At 38.9% G+C, this 22,401-nt stretch overlaps 1 protein-coding gene across 9 annotated transcripts in view; it reads left to right on the top strand.

The window, feature by feature from the left end:
- The window catches only part of Mybpc1 (myosin binding protein C1), an 81,973-nt gene that overhangs the window by 50,202 nt on the left and 9,370 nt on the right, over positions 1-22,401 (top strand). For 8 of the 9 annotated variants that reach the window (XM_048803161.1, XM_048803142.1, XM_048803166.1 and 5 more), the window contains 8 exons: positions 5,053-5,212; positions 6,421-6,525; positions 7,313-7,501; positions 8,340-8,474; positions 12,506-12,673; positions 15,582-15,670; positions 18,682-18,877; positions 20,227-20,366. In XM_048803161.1, the coding sequence (XP_048659118.1) occupies positions 5,053-5,212; positions 6,421-6,525; positions 7,313-7,501; positions 8,340-8,474; positions 12,506-12,673; positions 15,582-15,670; positions 18,682-18,877; positions 20,227-20,366 (1,182 nt within the window). Of the gene's footprint in view, positions 1-5,052; positions 5,213-6,420; positions 6,526-7,312; positions 7,502-8,339; positions 8,475-11,587; positions 11,642-12,505; positions 12,674-15,581; positions 15,671-18,681; positions 18,878-20,226; positions 20,367-22,401 lie in introns of all 9 variants that reach the window. The other variant, XM_048803198.1, reaches the window with a different exon arrangement.

Raw genomic sequence — 22,401 nt, 5'->3', positions numbered from 1 at the left:
AGAACAAAGTCCCTTTGGAGAGCGAGAAGCATTATGAAGATAATAAAAGAGAATGTCATGATAACAAGTGGCTGCATAGTCAGTGGTAGCCTCTGAGAATAACAGCAAGGGACCCCTTAGGCAGAGAAGAAAGGGAAGAGATTTCCAGGTGGAGGCCATGCAAGTGCAAAGTCCAGATCGAGAGAACAAGCTTGGTGTGCTGGAGGAATAGGAAGAAAGATGGTGGGGCTGGGGTGGAGTGAATGAGGAAGAGAAAAATAAGATTGGAGTGGAAGAGTAGTGCCCGCTCAAGTGTAACCCTTGGCTTCCTACAAAAAGAAGGGAAAAAAAAGAAAATTCTGTTTTTACATTTAAAAAGTAGAAATGAAAAACAGACTTCTACTTCCAATCAAAATAGAATAATAGGAACCTGATATATACGCTCCTCTGAAATAAGCCCCTAAATTGACAAAACATATGAACGATGGTTTTCAAGAGAGTGGACACCAAACAATGAAAAGCAGTAACCCTGAATATGGAAACAGGTTTGTCTACGATTGTCCCAGCTTCCTGCCTTAAGAGAGTTTCCAGGCAGTATACCAGGAAAAGAAACCCAGACAGAGTCCAAGGTTAGGACTCCCTTCGTACAAGGAGGCTGCATAGCTGGAGTTCCAACAGAGTCATACTGGAAGAGAGAGTTGCTCAGAGAGAGTCCTGGAGCTCCCTAGAGGGTCCCTTTCAAGTATTCAGAAGTTATCAATGCACATTTTTACGGAAATCACCGAGGACTGAGGAAAGAACCATCACCGAGGATTAAAAAGAAGAGGGCACCATTCACATAAGGCCAGGAATAGTGCTTGTCCCTCCTTAGAGCAGACTGAAAGCCTCATCCTGCAAAGTGCATTGAGGAGAATCATCCCAAAGGCCTTGCCTTGGTTGTGGAAATAATTGACTGGACACTGCTTAGGACATATCTAACAAATTAGAAAAGCAAGCTCTAAAAGGTTCAATTGATTTCCAAGTAATTGAATTGCATTTTAGTATAAAGCTCAAGATTTGGCATACAAAAGTACCAAGCATCTAAAAAGGTAAAATTTGTAATATCTGCTATTGGTCAGTATGTTACAGAGAAATGAGGGGGAAACGTAACCCAAAGGGAGAAGGGTTGACTGAAACCAACCCAGATCTTGCACATGTATTAGAATTAGCAATCAAGGACATGGAAACAGTTAATTATATTCCAATGTTCAAGCAGTTAGGTGGAGAAATGTTAAGTTCTCAATTCAAAGTAGAGATAGTGAAGTAAAATGGGGGGTGGGGGGATGAAGAGGAAAATTATTTGTAAAGACCCAAATCAAATTGTCTAGAAGATAAAAACTGTAAATAAAATGTCTTTATATAAAATGCCTCAAAAAAAGTGGATGGAATTAATAGCTGATTAGACATTGCAGGCAAATTTGAAGGCACAGTGATAGAAACTTTCCAAAATGAAGTATAGGATAGAAAGGGTCTAAAACAACTAAGAGAGGCATCCAATTGAACTTCTGGTTTCCATTCTAGCATTTAAGGGAGTTGGAGGTCACCAATCCATCTTACAAGAGAAGGCGGTATACAAACTGGAAAATGAGCACCTCCAAATCTATCAGAGAAGTGAGAGGATAGGGCAGACTGCTGACCCCTACAGTGGAGAGCCAAAGGCAGACACAGAATCACAACCTGAGCAGAAACCTCTGTCTGGGAAACCAGTGCTAGGAGAGGAAAACTTAGACTGTAATTGATAAATATCTGGAGTCTGAGAGTTCAAAGCTCCAGGGGGACCCTGTCATGGGAAACCCCCCACTTCTTCAAGTTTACTTTCAGGAGCTCTGTCAGGCTTCACAGTGAATCCTGGAGCAAGATCCCATCTGGGGCAGGAGAAGCCATCGTGAAGTATGTTAGAGCATTCTCTTCTTAATGAGGCGTGCATTTACCAGAGCCTAACTTGCTGGTGTTGTATCAGAGTCTGACCTACTGGGGGGGAAGGGAAAGACTCCAGTGTAGACCTCTCAAGCCTTCCTGTCCTGCTGAAGAAATGGGGGTAAAGTGAGAAGCACTGGAGACACTCCAGGGTTGTAAACTCAAGAGATCTCCCTTCATCTTCTTTAATGATGAGCAAAAGAACTTGAACAGACACCTCAAAGAATATGTACAGATGGCAAGTAAGCACTGGAGAAGATGTCCCACACCACATGTCATTAGTATAGTACAAAGTAAAACAATGAGATACCAGGACTCACCCATTAAAGTGGTCAAAATTCAAAACAGACAACATCCAATGCTTGCTGGGATGTGGAGTGACAAGAACGTAAAATGCTATGGCCAGTTGGAAGAGAGTCCATCAGTTTCTTTGAAAATGGAACACACTTTTTTTTTTACATGATTCAGCTCTTCTTCAGTATTTACTCAAAAGAGTTGAGAACTGAATATCCATACAAAAACCTGCTTACAAGTGTTTATAGCCACTTTCTTCATAATTGCCAAAACTTGGAAGCAACCAGTATGTCTTTCCATAGGTGAATGGATAAGCAAACTGTGATCCCTTTTGGTTCCATTTTCATTGAAGTACAGTTGCTAAATAATTTCCCACATCACAGGAAGAGAAAACTACAAACATGTATCGCTTATGAACAGATGAAAAAGTTCTAAAAAAAAATTTAGCAGATAAAATTCATCAACATATGAAAAGAATGATGTATTTATCCAGGAAAAGGAAAAGTTGGTTTAACATTTGAAAATCAATAAAGTAACAAAAAGGAAAAACACAATTATCTCAATAAACAGAAAAAATATGAAAAATTCCATATATTCCTGTTTTAAAAAAACTCTCAACAAGCTAAGAAGTAAAAAGAACTTCTTCACGTAGTAGAAGATATTATAAAAACCTTATAGTTACCATCCTACTTAATAAAGACTGAATGCTTTCCTCCCAAGATCAAGAATGAGAAAGAGAAGATGTCTACTATCACTATCTCTAATCAACATTGTATTTGAGCTTGGTAACCAAGCATGAAAAATAAATAAAATTCATCCATATTGGAAAGGAAGAAGTAAAACTGCCTTTATTTGTAGGTGACATAATATAAAAACAAAAACAAAAAAAAATATACTAGAACAAATGTTCGTAGTAACTTTATTTTTAATATTCCAAAGCTAAAAATAACCCCAAGTTCCATACATGGGTGAGAATGGGTAGACAAATTTTAAGTATATTCAAGCAATTTTAAGTATACTCAACAATAAAAAGGAATGTGTTTCTGATACATGTAAGAAGAACACAGATGAATCTTAAAATAATTATTCTGACTTTAAAATACTTTAAAACATTATTTTGTAAAATGCTTAAAAATTGTCAGCATCAAATGTTGGCAAGGATATGGAACAACTAAACTTCCAGACATCACTGGTGGGAATGCAAAATGGTACATCCACTTTGCATGAATTGCATTAAAACCATTTCATAGTTTTTAATAAACACATACTTACTACATACAACTCTATGATACTCTCTCTAGTTATTTACACAAGAGAAATGAAGACACATGTCTACACCAAAATCTATACATTAATATTTGTAGAAGCTTTGTTCGTTTTTACCAAAACGTGGAAATAACTCTAAAGTCTAGTTGTACCAATATTTTTTATGCTGTGAATCAATAACACATGCAAAGTACAATGGAATACAATTCAGCAATAAAAAAGAATGAACTAGTAATAGATGCAGCAACGTGGATGAATCTAAAAAGCATTATGCAAAAAATAAAAAAATAAAAAGCATTATGCAAAGTAATGCCAGATTCAAAAGGCAATCTACTGCTTGATTCTTGTCATATGATACTTGGAAAAAAGAAAAACTAAGGGACAGATATTAGATAGTGGTTGCCAGGGACCAAATTGTAAGGTATGGGTTGATTGCCAAGGAGCATGGAGGTACCATTGAAGGTGACAGAAATAGTCTGTATCTTAATCATGGTAATGATTACACATTGCATCAATTTGTCAAAATTCATAGAACCAGGTATCTAAAAAGTATAAATGTTCCTCTAAATTTCATGGCACAATATACAGACAAAACAAAATACAGAAAACCAAGGAGGATAATGTAATATCACCCTAAATAAATATATTCTTTTCACATTAAAGTAAATAAGGACATATTTTATAATCTTAGGTTGGTATTTGGCTACACTGAGTAAATTTTATTTTACTATAAAATAAATGAATTATGAAAGTTATTTTGGATATTCTTACTATGTCTCAATTTTGTGTTGTTGAAGACCTATATAAGTCCCAATCCAACACAAGAGAAAGTTAATTTAATGGTTACTGGCAAATTTCCAAGTTTCTAAATTACCCCAACGTTCTCCGTTATTTCTCTTTGTGTATTTCACTATCATTTTTCATATGGAAAATATGATCTGAGAATCCAAAAATTGTTGTTTCTTTAAATTTCAGGTTTAATAAAGAAAGAAAGTAATAAAATATAGAAGAAAGTAAAACTAATAAAAAGAAGTAACAGAAGCCCCAACTTCTCTCTGTACTTTGGGAATTACATATTCATTCTTCCATGTCCTTATTGGAAATGGAAAATCCATATTCAACAACTTGAGTGGAAAGTTGACCTGGTGGCCTTCTTCAACCTTTTCCATGTTTTTAGAATTTTCAAGGCATCTATAGAAATTAACAAATCATTATTTAGTTTCTGACATGAGTCCAAGTATTTCTAACTTCATTCAAGAAGAGACTCCTGTCCTAAAAGTTCACTTCTTCCCTCGTATTTTCAGTCCTCCATCTTTCTCTGGGAAGAGTTGGTTGATGGGCTCTGGGATCCAGTCCCAGTTCTGCTACTTCTTAGCTTGTGGACTTGAACAGGTTAAGTCTTGGTTCCTCGTGTATAAATGGGATACTGCCTCTGTCGCTAGAGTTGGGGGAAGATTAAACAGAGAAAATGCATTTGGGGCATTAACACCACTCCTAGCTCAAGTTGAAGTATCTCTTCTTGTGCGCATCACACTGCATTTTATCCCTTCTTGTCAGGCTATCATGGAGGGCAGTGGCCGGATACGAGCAGAATCCTATCCTGACAGCAGCACCTTGGTCATTGATGTGGCTGAAAGAGATGACTCTGGTGTTTACCACATAAATCTGAAGAATGAAGCTGGAGAAGCACATGCAAGCATCAAGATTAAAGTTGTGGGTAAGTCCTCTTGGGGAGCAGACGTCTATAATGAGATGGATACACCTAGATCCAGAGGAGACCTGGCCAAGTGTTGGTTGCCTCAGGTTTTCTGAGTAGCCAACAAAAGGAAAGCACAGTATAGCTATATTTTATAAATCTCACTTGCTCCCTTCTCTTTCAACCTTTGCCACTTTCTTCTCTTCCTTTCCATTCCCCCCCCCCCTTTCCTTCAATTTCTCTTCTATTTTCTTGCCTCAAGGACTTGACTTTTGAGGAAAGGTCAGCCATTTTGGATTCCTGATCATTAACTGCAAAGTCATAGTCTCTTTTTGTTGCCCTTTAAAAGTCATTGAAACACAATTGCTAAATAATTTTCCACATCACAGTCAATGCAGAGCAATAAGATCTATCTTGGTCCTTAGTGTATTTTTCTTTTTTTTAATATATATTTTTTTAAAATTGTCAATGGATCTTTTATTTTATTTATTTATTTATATTTGGGTGCTAAAGATAAAACCCAGGGTTTCATACATGCCAGGCAAGTGCTGTACCACTGAGCCACAACTCTAGCCCCTTAGTGTGTTTTTCTTAAACCTAACTAAACCAAAGAAAAATGGGTCCAGCAGGTTATTAATGTTTCAAAGTCTCAATTATCTCTCTTCTCTTTTCAGTTTTCCCTTAAGAGACATATTTCAAATTGGCCAATATTGGTCACTTTAGCAGGAACTGAACTATACTTACAAAACATGATGACTTTCATTTCTAACTCAGATATCTACTGGTCAGCATCTTGAATCTTCTAACAAATGTAAAATTTGCTATAGTTAGGCCTTGATTCATTTCTTCTGGAAGTTCATTTGTAGTTTAAAAACAACAATAACAATAACCATCTAGTATCCAGGTAATAATTTCTTAGTTGCCATTTTCAAGGGAAAGAGCAATAGTCTTAGGTTTCACATGGAGCTTATTATTTAATGTTGTAACACTGGTTTAAGGGAGTTAGAGACAACATCACATTTATTTTTATTAGACTCTTCTTCCCTTGCCCCAAAATTTGAGCATAACTTTTGGTCCAAATTAGTTACCAAGTACATTTCAAGAAATATGGAAAAGTTTTTGAAATAGTAGTTTCTGTGCTTATTATATATGTGTGTGTGTGTGTATGTATACATAACTTTGTTTTCTCTCTTCATTTTATTTCATGTCTGTTTTTTTGTCTGCTAAAGACATCCCTGATCCTCCAGTGGCACCAAATGTGACAGAAGTGGGTGATGATTGGTGCATCATGAACTGGGAGCCTCCTGTCTATGATGGAGGGTCTCCAATCTTAGGTAACTGGATTTTGATCAGTCTATGTAATTTTCAGTGCAGTTGGTATCCTCTTGATGTATTTTAGTATAGAATACATTTTTAAAATTTTGAGTTACAAGAATAACTCTTATACTATGACTTTATCCATTCAAATTGAAATTTATATATTTTGAGATGCTCTGTAGTCTCTTGAGATTTAAATAGATCTAACAAATATCATCTAATCTATTCCCTATTCTCTTTTTTGTTTATCATTAATACTCAGTAGCTAATTTTGAATAACTATAAGTCTAACTTTCACTGCTCTATTCAGTAAATATCTAGTTCCATAGGGTTATGTTATGATGAAACTTTTTTAGCTTTAAATGCTTAGAACAATTGGGTTCCCTGATGGCATAAGAATGTTTTTCTCCTTACTAGTAATGAGACTCACAAAACTAATCATTTACCCCTCTTTATCTTCATTGATGGGGCTCAGAGCCAACTATATTGGCTCTGACTATATTGTCCAACCATACTGATTTAAGTGCTATGGCCTACTTATCTAAAATCTGTTTTATTTCTTTTTCTAGTACAATTTTAATTTTTTTTGGTAGCTATTTTATCTTTATCATAGGGTATTAATGTTTGTATTTTCTATAATCTCTAACAACTGATGGAATATGGTAGGTTGAAATATATATGTATATGACTTTCATCTACCATGCTCAGAATATGCAAAAATTTCAAGAATGTCTAATATCTGACAAAATTTAATTTTGGAGACCAAGGGGAAAAAACCTCAGTTTCCATTTTGTGTACCCGTAGGATACTTTATTGAGAGAAAGAAGAAGCAAAGTTCCAGGTGGATGAGGCTGAATTTTGATCTCTGTAAAGAAACAACTTTTGAGCCCAAGAAGATGATTGAAGGCGTGGCCTATGAGGTCCGCATCTTTGCAGTCAATGCTGTTGGAATCTCCAAGCCCAGTATGCCCTCTAAGCCCTTCGTTCCCTTGGGTGAGTCAAGAGAGATATGTCTTTGTCATGGGAATCATTATCCCATAATATAAGTCTTCCCTTCTGATGTCTAGCTGGGAGGCTTCTCAAAACGGTGGGTGGGCAGGAGGTAGGAATATGTTAGGGCAATTTTCTGTCTGGTAAATTCAAAGATAACTTTGGTAGAGTTGAATGTCTTCATAATGTAGACCCTAGAATTCATGTCCAGAAATCCAGCGATAGCCATAGGTGACTCCAAGAGCCACCTCCCAATGAAAACATAGAGCCAACTCTACTCTCCATCTGTCTTCCCAAGGTATAAGCAGACTTTGGTGTACATATTACAATATGGCTAAAACAAACTAAGCTCAGTTCAACAGCCTGCACTTGGAAACTAGTCTCTTACTTTAAGGTTGTACATTAAACATTATCTTTCAAACCAAAAAATGTTGGTCCAACATAAGCAAAGAAACAAAAGATGTCTCCACTATTTTATGGTACTGAAGTATTTTTTTCAATAGAAATGAAACATAAAGAGTTCACACTTTAAAATTAGAAGGTTATAAGAAATTTACTCTGGATCATTAGATCTCAAACTTAGATTTATTTGACTTCCTTGGCCTCCCAGCCTCTCACACCAACCACCCAAAATTGGAGAAAAAGTGTGACGTCATTGCCACAATTCTTGTGTGGATCGTATCTTTGCACTATATACAACCATGCCCAAGGAGTTTAGGTTGAATTTTATTGAGCTGTGAGTCGGCTGTGCCCAATTATAGTGATATCCCAGTTCATTTCATCACAGTTCCTGTGTGATAACTTTTAGCTAATAGTTTCTTCTGTTTCTTCCTCTTTTAAGCTGTAACCAGCCCTCCTACTCTGCTGGCTGTTGACTCTGTCACCGACACCACTGTCACCATGAAGTGGAGGCCCCCAGACCAAATTGGTGCTGCAGGTTTAGATGGCTATGTGCTAGAGTATTGCTTTGAAGGAAGTAAGTACAACTAAAAGTCACATGAATACCGTCCTCAGTAGGTGAGGTATGCCCCGCTTCCTTTCGTCTTTCAAGGAAACTCATCTCTTTCCCATTGAAAATGAGATTAAGCTAAAGATCATTCTTCTGAGATGTATAAAAATGTAGTACTTGATGCTAACAAATTGAGACCTCAAAAATATCCTAGCTGGGCTGCAAAGTTGGGCAACACAAATGAGCTAAGGTCATAGGAGGCAGGGCTTCTGACAAAACTCCAGGGTCTTCCACTTTGTAATCCCACGGGTGGGATTGCATTGTACCAGAACACAGTGAATGCCTCGTTGAGATTTAGCAAGTTGGAAATTCTAAAACCTATGCTGAGCAGAAGCTCACTATCAAAAGAGCTGCATGTTTAGGTTAATAATAAGAGACTACCTGGTGATTATCTCTTGTATTCTTAAGGAGAAAAAAGAATTAACAGTGACTTTTAATTTTAAAGGAAATGGCATTAAATCCAAGAGAGTATAAGAAATAGTTTCAACATGTGGCAGTAACTTATCTCAAGGCTTGGGTATATGAAAATTTAATCACTTGAATTTAAAGGGAAAAGAGAAACAAGGCCCATAAAACAATTACTCACAGAAGTAATGGAAAAAAGAGAAAATGACATCAGAAAATACAGGCCAGAGTTTACCTGAAATCCAAAATGCTGAGACAGTCACCAAAGCCTGTTGCTTTCCTTGGTTTCCCATTGCCATGATTAGAAGGGGATAGAACTTGAAAGGGGTAAGTTAAACTTCTGGCTCTGGACTCAGCCTCCACCCTGGGTGAATGGTCGGTAAAGGATCCCCCAGGGAAATCTTTTCTTATTCTACAAAGATGAGCCCAAGGTTTGACCTCTAAGAAAACTCTTTGGATGCCAAGCTTTAACATGGATGCTCCAAGTGAAGAAAAGAGGCTACAGAGTGCATCTGGAAAGTGGGGAATATGAACACAAATGCATCCTTCCTGGAAGAAAACTACTTACCAAGAGAAAGCTGCTGCCAAAGAAATCCCAGGCCCTGGATGCAGGCATCCACAGAAATGATCCTCGCTGGTCAAGAGGGAAGAAGAAATGGGGAATGAAGTATCCTGGCATCCCCGAGTTCCTTTCACATGTACTCCACTCAAAGAGAGCCATGATTGGTTGATTGGTTCTCCAGGGCTTAGAAAGGCACTAACTCAAACCCATGGGGATATTAAAGGGTTAGTGCAGCAAGAGAGGGGGGTAATGTCACAAAGGAAACAGGAAAATTCTTGAGAATTTCAGGTTTATTCCCACTTCATTTGTCCCCTTATTTTTTAAAAAAAAAAAAATCGTGAGCACTGCACTCTGCTTTTTATATTGCCCAGCCAGCAGAATTTCCCAGTCTTATATGTGATGTGGCTGCTGAGCTCAAACTTTTGTATGTATGAAACAGAGCAAATTCTTTACTCTTTTCTTTCTGATAGGTTTAAAAAGTAAGAAGATACAGCAAAATGATAGATGGCTGTCATTTTGATGTTACCCACCTTAGATAAAATACAATGAAGTGTATTTTACGAAATTTTGTGTGTGGTCTGTGTAGATATATATGTATATACATCTATACATATGTATATGTACACAATCATTATTATGTATCTATTTTGCCACATAACGTTTTGGAATTAGCTTTCTATGGAAGTTCTTTCTTAACGTGTATATCTTTCTTCTTGCAGTCTTTTCTTTCTTTATGTGGCTGCCTTATTCTTCATTCTCATTTAATGGCTGCTGTCCTCTAGACTAATTTTCTGTAGTGTTTAATGCTTTTAGATATGTCAGGTCTATTCTGGAAGAGAATTCTTTCTTGTATAAGATCGTGTGTTGTTTTTTGACTCTTTCTCTTGTTTTTGTTTCTTTTAATGCCTGCAGTATTTTACTCTTGTTTTTCCCCCCTTCACACTCATTTCTTCTTTTCTTTCTTAAAAATTCACCTTATGTATTAAATAACTCAACATATTCTTTCCACATCCCCTCAGACATCATTTTCTTTCTTTATGCTTCCCCTCAATTAAAGTGGCTCAAATGTGAAGAGATGGGTGATTTTTTTTCCCCCTCCTGATCTTGACCATCCTGTTTTCTCTTGGAGATTTTTCCTTTACCATTTCTTCACTCTTCCCTACATGTTCCCTCACTCCAGTACTTTCACTTTCTCATTCATTGTCTCTTGGCTGTGAAATACCAACACCATTGCTCTCAAGCAGACCATTTGCTTAAAGTTTTATCTTTTCAGAGACGTAAGTCATTTTTATCATCCACATGCCCTCTCTCAATGGCCAGGCTGTCTGGCTAGTCCAGACTTTTCTCCATGATATTCCTGGTACGGTTGGAAGAGGCAGGAGAAGGTTCCCAGGCACAGTTACTCCTAACCCTGAGCCCTAGTTCCTCTCCTGTATCAAGAAAGTCACCACCCCAAACCAGTGGGGCAGGCCCAAGACCATCCTGTGAGCCACCCAGATGGAATGGAAGGACTCAGGCAGACCCAGTTTGTTTTCTTGACACAGTTTGTTGTCACAGCCTCCTGAACTGCTGGGCCAGATTGCATCTCCATTAAGAACCTCGTTAAACATGGCTGAGCCCTGGCAGGAGAGGCTGACCTTATCACAATGCCCATTCTCCCTGATTCTGATGAGGGAGCCCCACCATGGGAGCATGATGTTCCTGGAGATTAGAGAAGAGCCTTCCTGCTAAGATCAGGTACAGGGATAAATGGTTTCTCTGTGTACTGGCCCTCCATGGATTCCAGGGCCTCCTTCTCCTTTCCTTTCAGAGTTCTTCTCTGTATCTTCTTCCCACAGTTGGAAATGTCCAAGCTTCCTCCTCTTCTCTTTTCTTCTCCTTCCTCTTCTCTGGGGCAGGAGTCTCAGAACAAAAACCACAGGCTGCCCAGGGCAGGCTGTGCCTCTCCCGAGGAACGCCCCCTAACATGTTTGGTCTCTTCCGTCACTGCTCTGAAGACAAATCTCTGCGTATTTTGCATACTTTACTAACAGAGAATGCTGACTACTGATACCATATTCTTCTGGTGTGAAAGTGGGTGTCTTTAATTAATTTTAATGACGGATTCTCAAAGGTACATCAGCCAAACAGTCTGATGAAAGTGGGGAGGCTGCGATTGATCTACCAGGTAAAGTATCCTGTGAAGCTCTTGGCCTTTCTTACCATATGATAGCATTTCTGGGAATGTTCCATGACCTCCCATGAAGAACGCCCACCGTCCACATGCCAAAAAGCCCTAGAGCTGGGGGAGGAGGAGGGGAGTTAGTCCTCGGAATCCAAGCCCTCTTTTGTCCTTTGTGCATAATGCATGCTAACTTTTAGAGCTGAAATATTTGCAAGCCCAGGATGTTGGGTTTAAATTCTCTTGATGTTGTAGACAAAGCTACTAAAAGCTAAGAAAAAAAAATCAGATTTTAGACAGAATGAAGAATTGAGACGACTCCATATGAGCTTATAACTCAGGAGCTGTGTTTCCTGTTTTGTGAATGTTAAGATCTTTTCTTCATGCATACAAATGAACACAGATTCTCTATGCTCATATTAGTGTCTCATAATCATGAACCAGGCAAGATAAAGTAGAGAGATTATGTGATTATAAAGGTCTAAGCCTCTCAGAAGAATAGCAATTTCCTATTTCTCTGAACTTTAATGTATACAGATGACTAAATGCCATGATCACAACAATCATTATAAAACCAAATTGGGATAAAATTGCTGCAAAACTCTTGGGGATAATTATGACTATTTAGGATACCTTAATCTCGAATAAGAGGTTTCTTCCTGTTGTGTATGTTAGCCGTTTTTAGGCCATTTTTTAACTTAAACAGTGAAAAATGCCCACCATTTTGGTCCAAGTTTAGACCAAAGCCATACTCTTTCCAAATGATTTGATTAGGAGCAAAATACTTTTGGAGTTGACTGTAATTACTGGGATGATTTCTTCCACTAAACACCATTCCTCCTCCTTTTTTTCTCCTTTTATGGATTTTAGCTGAGGACTGGATAGTCGCAAACACGGATCTAATTGAAAAGACCAAGTTCACCATCACAGGTCTGCCGACAGATGCCAAGATCTTTGTTCGCGTGAAGGCTGTTAATGCCGCTGGCGCCAGCGAGCCCAAGTACTATTCTCAGCCCATTCTTGTGAAGGAAATCATAGGTTAGTGTCAAGGATTTCAAAATTTGGTCTCCCATTTATACTGTTTGCCTTTTTTATTTAAACCTCTTTCTCAAACTTTATTTTATTGTTTTTCCTTTGGTATTTTATGAATGCTTCTTGAGATTTAGAAGTAAACAAAAAATAGCTCCTTGGAAGCAATGTGGGAAGTCAGCTTTGTATTTATAATTTGCATTCTGAGGACAAGTTAATCAACCTGACCAGGTTCTAGGAGCCAGTTCTGGTGGGGTTGCCTGCTCACCTTGAAGAAAGATTTTGTGTTAATGCAACAGTACAAATGATTACCACACCAGCAGTTTGGCTTAAATGGGTCAAAAGGTCAAAGCCATTTCTATAATAATATGAATACATTCTGGCCCTTTTCCATGTTTAAACATCTGTGCCAATGGTGTAAAAGTGAAAGTAAATAAAATTGTGGGTGCCTTAGAGTGAATCAAGTGCTACCAAACTGTACTAACCTCCACACACTACTAGTTCAAATAAAAGGTCTAGTTTTGCCATTTTGCCTTAAAGCGCTGTTTAATGAAGCATCAAAATTGTTAGTTTTATTAAATCTTGGTTCTTGATTACATGTTTTTTTATAAGCTCATGTGACAATGAAATGAAAAGTATGAAGCACTTGTATATCAGCATTTGGAAATTCAGTGGAGTAAAACTTGCCAAATTACTAATATATGTTACAAAATCATGCAAGGAAGTTGGGCACAATGACATGTGCCTCTAGCCCCAACTGCTTAGGAGGCTGAGGCAGGATTGCTTGAGCCTAGAAGTTTGGGGCCAGCCTAGGCAACATAGTAAGACCTATCATTTTAAAAAACATTCATGCCAAGGAAAAAAACATATTCAAAATGCAAAATAGACAATGGATTTTTATGTGACAAAATATGAAAAAGTTCATTGAAATGATTTCAAACTTCACATTGTAGCTAATTTTTAGAAAACTACAACTCATCATGTTTTGTGTAGACTCAAAGAGAAGTATCCAAATTGTTGAAAAAATTATTAAAATATTTCTTTCATCTGTGTGAAACTAGATGTCCTTTATATACTTCAACCAATATTCACAACTGTCCACAAGCAGAAAAAAATATGAGAATTTAACTTCCTCTATTAAGCTAGACATTAAAGAAATTTGCCAAATAATGCAACTGACTGTGTTGAGTTTTTAAAAATATAAAATATGGTTATTTATTATTTACACTATTGTTTTTGAATGAACCAGTAAACATTTCAAGACTCCTCAGTTTTAATTTCTATATGATAATAAATACAGTCCACATAAACAAAAGCTTTCATAGGTCTATAATAATTTTTGTGTGTGTGCTAGGGACTGAACCCTGGGCCTCATGCATTCTAGAAAAGTGTTCTACCACTAAGCTTCATCCCCAGCTGTAAGTTTTAATCTGTAATAGAGTACTGAGACCAAAAGGTTTAAGAACCCCAATCTAGAGGAAAAAACACTGGATAGAGAGCTTGGATGTCTGGGTTGCAATAAGGTTTTACCATAGACTTCATGTGACTTCCTAAAACCTTTTTGGGAATGAGTTAGGAAATGGACAGACAGATAAGTGGGTAGTGGATGGATGAACAGATGGATGGATGGAAACGAGGATGAATAAAAGAAAGCATGAAGCATATACATTTTCTTATTCCATTCTGGCATCATTCTGCTTAGGTTTAATCCTGTTTCTATCATCTATTGGCTCTGTGACCTTGGACAAGAGACATGATTTTTTTAAAGCCTTAATATCTTCATCTGCAAAATAGGGATAATAATAATAATACACCAACAGATTATGAGAACTGAATAAATCAGTCCATGTTGCTTACTTCACTGACCTTGCCATATGGAAACCTTCAATATATGTCAGCTATATTATTATTATTGTTTAATTTGTTATGGGATCTTGCTGGGTCTCTATTTCCTCATATGTAATGTTAGGGAGTTCAAGCACCTACATTTTTCCTTCCAACCCTAACATTTAGTCACCATCATCATCATCACCATCTCCAAACCATGATTGAGCTCTTAAATTCTCAGCCATTGTGCTAAATGCTTTCGTGGATGACTTCATTTAATTCTCACAACAATGCTCTGAATTAGAATTAGGTATGCTGCTGTCATCTCCATTTTACTTAAGAGAAGACTGAGACCAGACCCACTGTCTGATTGGTCTAGGATAGAAAGCTGAGTCTCAGGTGCCATGACACACATCTGTAATCCTGTAACATCCTAAGAAATGCTTTATCCCTGAGAGCCTGTGAGTCTTAGCCTTCCTGCTCCCGCGTTTGCATCAGCATTTTATAGTATCTTCATGGTATTTAATTAATGAATTTTAACATAAGATCTGTCCGTTGAATACCTCACCAGAGTCACACAGGGAGAAAGTAACTATCAAACTTGAACAGAGTCATCTAAATAGCAAATGTTACTTGTTCAAACTAGATGTTCAAACTGTTTCCCCCCCATACTGAGAAAGAATGGACAGTCCTACCAGGTAAAGTGGTGCTTGTAGTGCTTTTCTGGAATGTTCATTGGAGAGCATTCTTACTGATAGAAACTATAAAAAAATATGTATAGGTCCCAAGAGAAAACTTGGTGATTTTTTTTATAAAGTTGCTTTAGATCTAAATGACAATAAAAATACAAAGTTTTGCTAAAGTTAGGGAGGTCAGGGATATATTTTGTGGAACCAAAATAAAACATCTCTGCTTGAAGAATACCATTTTGACCAAAGTTGCCATATATAAGCTTATGACACATCCGAGATTGTGTTGCAGAGCTGTGACCACAAGGAGAGACCAGGGATCACTGTGCCATTGGGCTTAAGCAAGGCCATTTCCAGAATACTGTGCTGATTCAAAATCAGGCTGTTTTAATTTCCCCCAGAGCCTCCGAAGATTCGCATCCCGAGGCACCTGAAGCAAACCTATATCCGCAGAGTTGGAGAAGCAGTCAATCTGGTTATACCTTTCCAGGTAATAATCCAGGGGTCCCTCATTTTCCTTTTCAAGGGATGGGGTATTTAAGAGCAGGGGATGAGGCTGTTCTAGCACTTAAGGTCTGCATGATTCAGGATATCCTCAGAGGGAGAGTGAGTCAATAATGGAGGGAGTGATTAAAGGATCTCCTACCATAGAAGTAGAGAAAACTACAAAACTGTCAGATCTTTTTTTTCTGCATGAAACAAATGAGATCTAGTCTTGCTCAAAGTTCAGGGAGCTTGGAGGGCAGGAGAGGAATGTCGAAGAGATACCAGATAAAGGAATGGCCGGAGGGCCTCTCTGGTCCTAGCTCTCCGTAACACCCATCCTTTTAAGTGAAGCTCTCAGTGTAACATTCAAGAAAACAAGACACACTTAGTTCCCACGTGACCCTGAACCAAGCAAAATTCCAATAAGAGGGATAACCAAGATGTGAAATCTTAAGGCCACTAACATATGTGCTCGCTGTTAAATGGTTGTTCTGGCAAAAGGGGCTGTTGTCCTCAAGATTAACCAGGCTTTGCTTATAGTCATCAGGTTGGGTCTCACAGGTACACACGTACACACCCACACCCACTGGGCCTCGCCCCAGAACCCCAGAGTCCTCCACCTCCCTAATCATGTGACTACTTTATGGAACACATTAGGCAGTGCTGTTCAATAGAACTTTCTGTGATGTTCTGTTTATGTAGCCACCAGGAACTAATGCAAGTTTAAGGAAGAGTTGTTTTTTTTTTAATTTTCTTTAATTCTAACTTAAATAGTCATGTGTGGCTCATGTCTATTTTATCAGGCAGCATGGTCTTGAATTAGAATTTAGATCTCTGCACACATGTGCACACTCAGACACACACACACACACACACACACACACACACTCACAGAGCTCTGTTCAAACCCAGGTTCCCATGAAAGCCAAGCTAAGGGGACAGCTAATTCTGACCATGTCACTGCATCCAGGCCCAAGCCTTAGAAGAGGTGGTACAGCAGACACAGCACCTGAAATCAGAGCAAAGGCCAAAGCAACTGGGCAGAGCCCAGCGGGGAGGGGAGGAGCTGGCCAGGCTCTTCCCACCTCCTTCCTCCTAGTCTCAAAGGGAGTATGTCACAGCAGGCGGGTGACCCAGTGCCAGCCACAGCCCTACTGAGCTGGCTGCTGACCCTGCCCTCCCATTCCAGATCATTTCTACCACCAGGGCTGATTCAGCCTCCCAGATCTTGGGGGTCTCTGTCTTCCATCACTGGGTCTGGGAAGGGAGAAAGCATGAAAACAGGGACTCGTAGGTTGGGCTTCCCAGGAGCCTCTCAGCCACCAGGAAGGGACCATGAGAATTGTGTGCCGTGTTTGTATACCCTCTAGAGCTTCAGACATTTCCTCATCTGATCCTTAGAAACACCCAGTGAAGCAGGGGCTGTAGCTCAGGGTAGCAGAAATGCCCAGTGAGACAGGAAGGGTAGATATCCTTACCCTCACTTGAGGAGGGAAGAAATTGACAGAGAAGTGAAGTGATTTGCCCAAGGTCACACAACAAGTAAATGGTAGTGCCTACAGCAGAGTCCTTGTCCCCTGTCGCTACTTTTGCCATTCCATAAGTTATTAGAGAACTCAGTTTTTCTCTTGTAGCTCACAGCAAGCTGTACCTTTAAGGAAAGAAGACGTGGAACTGTTTGTCCTTTTTTTTTGGGGGGGGGGATACCAGGTTGAACTCAGGGGCACTCAACCACTGAGCCACATCCCCAGTCCTATTTTGTATTTTATTTAGAGATAGGGTCTCACTGAATTGCTTAGTTAGTACCTCACTTTTGCTGAGTCTGACTTTGAACTCACAATCCTCCTGCCCCAGTCTCCTGAGCCACTGGGACCTACATTGTTCTCTGCAAGTGTGAGCAACCCCAATTATTCTTTAATCTCCCTGGGCAGGAGTTTAATGTGTATCTACATCCTGTGTCATAACCCAGCCAGCCACAAGCCATGTCTGGAACACATTAGGAAATCTGTGCCTTAACGAATTACTGAATTAATTTCTGAGTTAACTCTTGGTTCTTGTCTGCAGGAGTGAGCCTGGGTGAAGAAATTCTAGGACATTCCTTTGTAATAGAAACTGAAATTCATGCCCTTGAATCAGATTGTAATTTATCTTTTAAGTCTGGAGGAATAGAACTCTAGATAGGGGAGAGTTGTTGGAGGGGAAGGGAGGAGGCATGGGGTTATAAATGATGGTGGAATGTGATGATCATTAATTATACAAAGTACATGCATAAAGATACGAATTGGTGTAAATATACTTTGTATACAACCAGAGATATAAAAAATATCTATATGTGTAATAAGAATTGTAATGCATTCCGCTGTCATATATAAATTTAAAAAAAAGAATAGCATCAGCAGGTAGAGAGAGCAGAGAGAGAATTCTAAGCAAGTCTGAGGTGAGCAGCACAATATAGTGTATACTAATCATTAACCTTTAGATGATATTAATAAAACATTCCTGAGTATGCAGAAATTTTGTTAGGTCTTCAACTTTTATAGCCATCTTGTGAGATAGGTACTATTGTTTCTATTTTACAGATTGGGAAACTGAGGCACAGAGAGTTGTAGTCATTTGCCCAAGATTACACATCTATTAAGTGGTCAGGATCCAAATACAGAGTGCAGGGCTTCAGAGCTCATGCTCGGGACGGGTAACCTATTTGTGCAGACTATGGAGCAGTGCAGGTCCAAAAGAGACTTAGTTCTAGCACTTAGCTGCCAGGCCTTGCCAAATCATTTAATTCCCCTGATGATACTTATCTTGATGTGAAGATCAAGGGAGATAATAAGTGTCACGCACATGCTTTGCACACAGGAGGCAACCCGCAGGCAGGGTCTCTCCTGCTGCTGTCACCCCCACCAAGGCTCCAAGGGTGGTGTTTTCCATCCTTGCCCATGGTCATTCCTGCCATGTTGAAAACCACTCTCAGGCAATCCACCTTCTCCCCTCTACTTCATTTGTCTTTCTATTTAGGGAAAACCAAGACCAGAATTAACTTGGAAGAAGGATGGTGCAGAGATTGATAAGAATCAAATAAACATCCGCAACTCTGAGACTGATACAATCATATTTATCAGAAAAGCAGAGAGAAGCCACTCTGGGAAATACGATCTGCAGGTCAAAGTAGAAAAATACGTGGAAACCGCATCCATCGACATCCAGATTGTTGGTAGGTTTGGAGGAAGAAACTCGAATGTTCTGTCAAAATAGTGTGGGAACTAAATGTCCTTGACATTAGGGGAGAAATGGAAAGTTTTGTTAGGTTACCTTTACATAAAATTTTTTAAGATTAAAAAAATATATAAATTATTAAGATTTGTTAGCATTTCAAAATAACTTTTCACTGACTAAAAATGTTAATCATAAGAGATTTGGGGCACATGTGTTCAAGAAAATTAATGTATGTACTTTTTGGTGAAATCTATCTGTACTACTTTAGCAAACGAGCTCTCTCTGAGTTTCCCAATTCCCCAATGATAAATCTATTCTCTATATTGAATTCTTGCCTTAAAAAATTGTAGATTCTGGATGTAGCTTAACATGTTTCTTACTATACCTAAAAATCTCTTAAAAGTTTGAATGGGGAATGAAGAATTTTTGTTAAATTTCTGTTAAATGTAAGGAAGATGAACCTAAACAAAATTAAATAGTTAAACACTGAATGGGTCGCTCCTTCAGGGCTTGTTAGATGCTTACAAAGAAAAAGGTTAGTTCCTGCTTTTGCCCAGAGTTAGGGGAATAGAGCAGAGATCCTTTGGGGGTGTACTCACTTATTAAACTGTTCTATAACTGTCTCTTTTTAAATTTTATTTTTATTTTTATTTTATTTTACTTCTCATACTGGGAATTGAACCCAGAGGTACTAAACCACTGACCCACATCCCAAGCCCTTTTTAAAATATTTTATTTAGAGAAAGGGCCTCACTAAATTGCTGAGGCTGGCTTTGAACTCTCGATCCTCCAGCCTCAGCCTCCTGAGCCACTGGAATTACAGGCATGTGCTGTGCACCCAGCCCCTATAACTCTCTTGATGTCAAGAAATATATTTAAGAGCAGAGCTGGGAGAAGTCTCGTTTCCAGTATTTTTATTCTTATGGTGCTGGATGGGGATTGAACCCAGAGCCTCATGCATGCTAGGCAAACACTGTACCACAAAACTACGACCCTATCCCTCCAATAATTTTTATTATATTTCAGTCAATTTGCTAAAACTTGAGGTTCTCTAACCAAAAGGCCTCTGATGAGCCTCTCCTCGGGTGAAAGGACATGCCCTATAACCAAGCACTCTTCCTTGTGGCTAAACCTCTCTAGTTTTTGCTGACAGGAGTGTTGCTCTGTGGCCTTGGATCTGGTCCTGCTCCATTCTAACCAAAGGCCCAGGGTCTCGGATGCCCCTCATGGTAGGGTGTGGAAGAGCTCCGCCTCCTGTGGCAAAGGGAAGGAGGACACTTTAAGATGTAACTGTATAGACTGGCAGGGAAAAGGACCTCACAGTGATGCTGTGAATCCATCCTGTAGACCGTCCAGGTCCACCCCAATCTGTGAAGATTGAAGATGTCTGGGGAGAGAATGTGGCTCTAACGTGGACACCGCCAAAGGATGATGGAAATGCGGCCATCACAGGGTACACGATCCAGAAGGCCGACAAGAAGAGCATGGTAAGGGCTGGTGCTCTCTATTCAGTGGCAGGAGCAAAATCACTTCTCATTAGAGGTGGCGGGGTGGTGTGAGGTTCTGACAGGTGAGGAGACTGTGGAGCCACGGAGACGTGATGTGGCAGAGCAGAAAAAGTAGCACATTGGGAGCCACAGAGTCGAGCTCAAGGTCACTTAAGGCCACATGCATGTCATCCATCACTGGACCTCTTTGGTCTCCATTTTCCTTATCTATAAAATGGAGGCACAGATATGTACCTCACTTATCTATTATAAAGCTAAACAACATAAAGCAGTTAGTGCGATGCTTAGTAAAGTTCAACAAATATTTACTCACTCAAAGCAATTCTGACTCAAATCTGTAGCTGGCAACTCTTTTCTTCTTGTGAAACAAATGTTGGATTGTGGAGATGTGTCTTAAAAAAAAAAGGAGACAAAAACAAGATTGAAAAGAAATATTCTACAATGTGCAGCCTAAGCTAAGATCCTAAAGAGAAAAATATTACAATGTGTTCAAGGAGCAACCTAGTTGGAGTATGAATTATTATAACTTACATTTTACAGATGAGGTAAATGAAGCTCATACAGGATCTGTGGCTTGTTGGAGATCACCAGAAATTAGCCATTGGTGTCTGCATCGGAACCCATACTCTACACCTTAGTACTGACCTGTATATGAATGAATGAATAAATCAATGTGTGGACATGGTGAATTAGAGCATTTTTCATTCTTATAGTAAAATATCATACCAAATGATGTAGATAGAAAGTCTATGCGTTTGTTCTTTTAGATCTCAGTAAGAAAATTAGGTCTTGCCAGTTACATTGGATTCCTAGGAGAAAGTGTGGGAAAAGACATTCTTAAGGAAAAGAAGTTTCAGCCACTTCTTTCTGTGACAGGCATGGCTTGTCCCCATACCCCTGCCCCACCCCTGTAGGGATTACATGTCAAAATAAGATTTGGTATTTAAAGTGATATCTTTCATGGAAACCTGGAAAGCTTGAAAGCAAGACTGATGGATGACCTTGCGAAGGAAGGATCTGAACATCTCCAGCTTCTTAGCAATAAGAATTCTCCACTGGACCTTAGCCTGATACTGGCAGTGAACCCAGAGGGCTCCTTGCAGAGCCTCCCTGTTCTTCCACCCCCTGCATACTTGCCCAACACTTACCTTCTTGAGAACATGGGTATCCAGTCAAATCCTGGAGAGCTAGGACTTTAGTGCCACTCCTTGTGACTGAGATCTGCCTAGGACACCCCCCCCCCACGCCTGTATTCCAGTTGCATTCCAGCAGGGACAGACCAAGAGACCACAAGATGCTGCTCCTCCCAGTGCCACCCCCAAGGAAATCGACTCATCACTGTGTCATCACAACTGCAGATGCTGTTCTCCACTTAAATTCCCAGTCAACAATATTTTTATTCTGTGCCCAAACACTCACTTTTCATCTCTGATCATATATTGAGCACTATTGTAGCTGCTGAATCAAACTTTTTAATTTTTTTCCATATAATTTTTTTTTTTAAAAGACAACTCCCACTCTTGGGGCACTCATAGTCAAGGGAAGAAGAAAGACATGAAGCCAAATGGTAACACAATATAATAAATGTTAGATTGGAGGTTTGCATTTAAGTGCTTTGGCAATAGAGAAAGATATAACTATCTGCTGTCTAAAATATCCAGAAATCATAGATCATGAAGGCCTCTGAGAGTCCAAGGAAGATGCTTTTCTTGATAAAGTGACTTTTTGTTAGCACATATATTTTCTCAATTAATAGTAATGGAACATGGTATGATGTGGTTTCATCTGGCTGCAAGAGAAACTTTAAGACTGTTATGTTTTGTGTTATGGTGAGGAAACAAAAACAAACCTGTGATGGGCACTGTTGGTACAAAGAGTTGAGAAGCAAATCAGGTTTTATGTTGTGGAGTGCACTTTCCAAGGAGGGAATATGAAGAGGAAACAAGTAAATAAATAGATAGATATTTATATATATATATATATATATATATATATATATATATATATATATATA

The sequence above is a fragment of the Marmota marmota genome, unplaced genomic scaffold (assembly GCF_001458135.2).
Source record: "Marmota marmota marmota unplaced genomic scaffold, marMar, whole genome shotgun sequence".
Taxonomy (NCBI): domain Eukaryota; kingdom Metazoa; phylum Chordata; class Mammalia; order Rodentia; family Sciuridae; genus Marmota; species Marmota marmota.
This window is presented reverse-complemented; position numbering and strand designations above follow the sequence as displayed.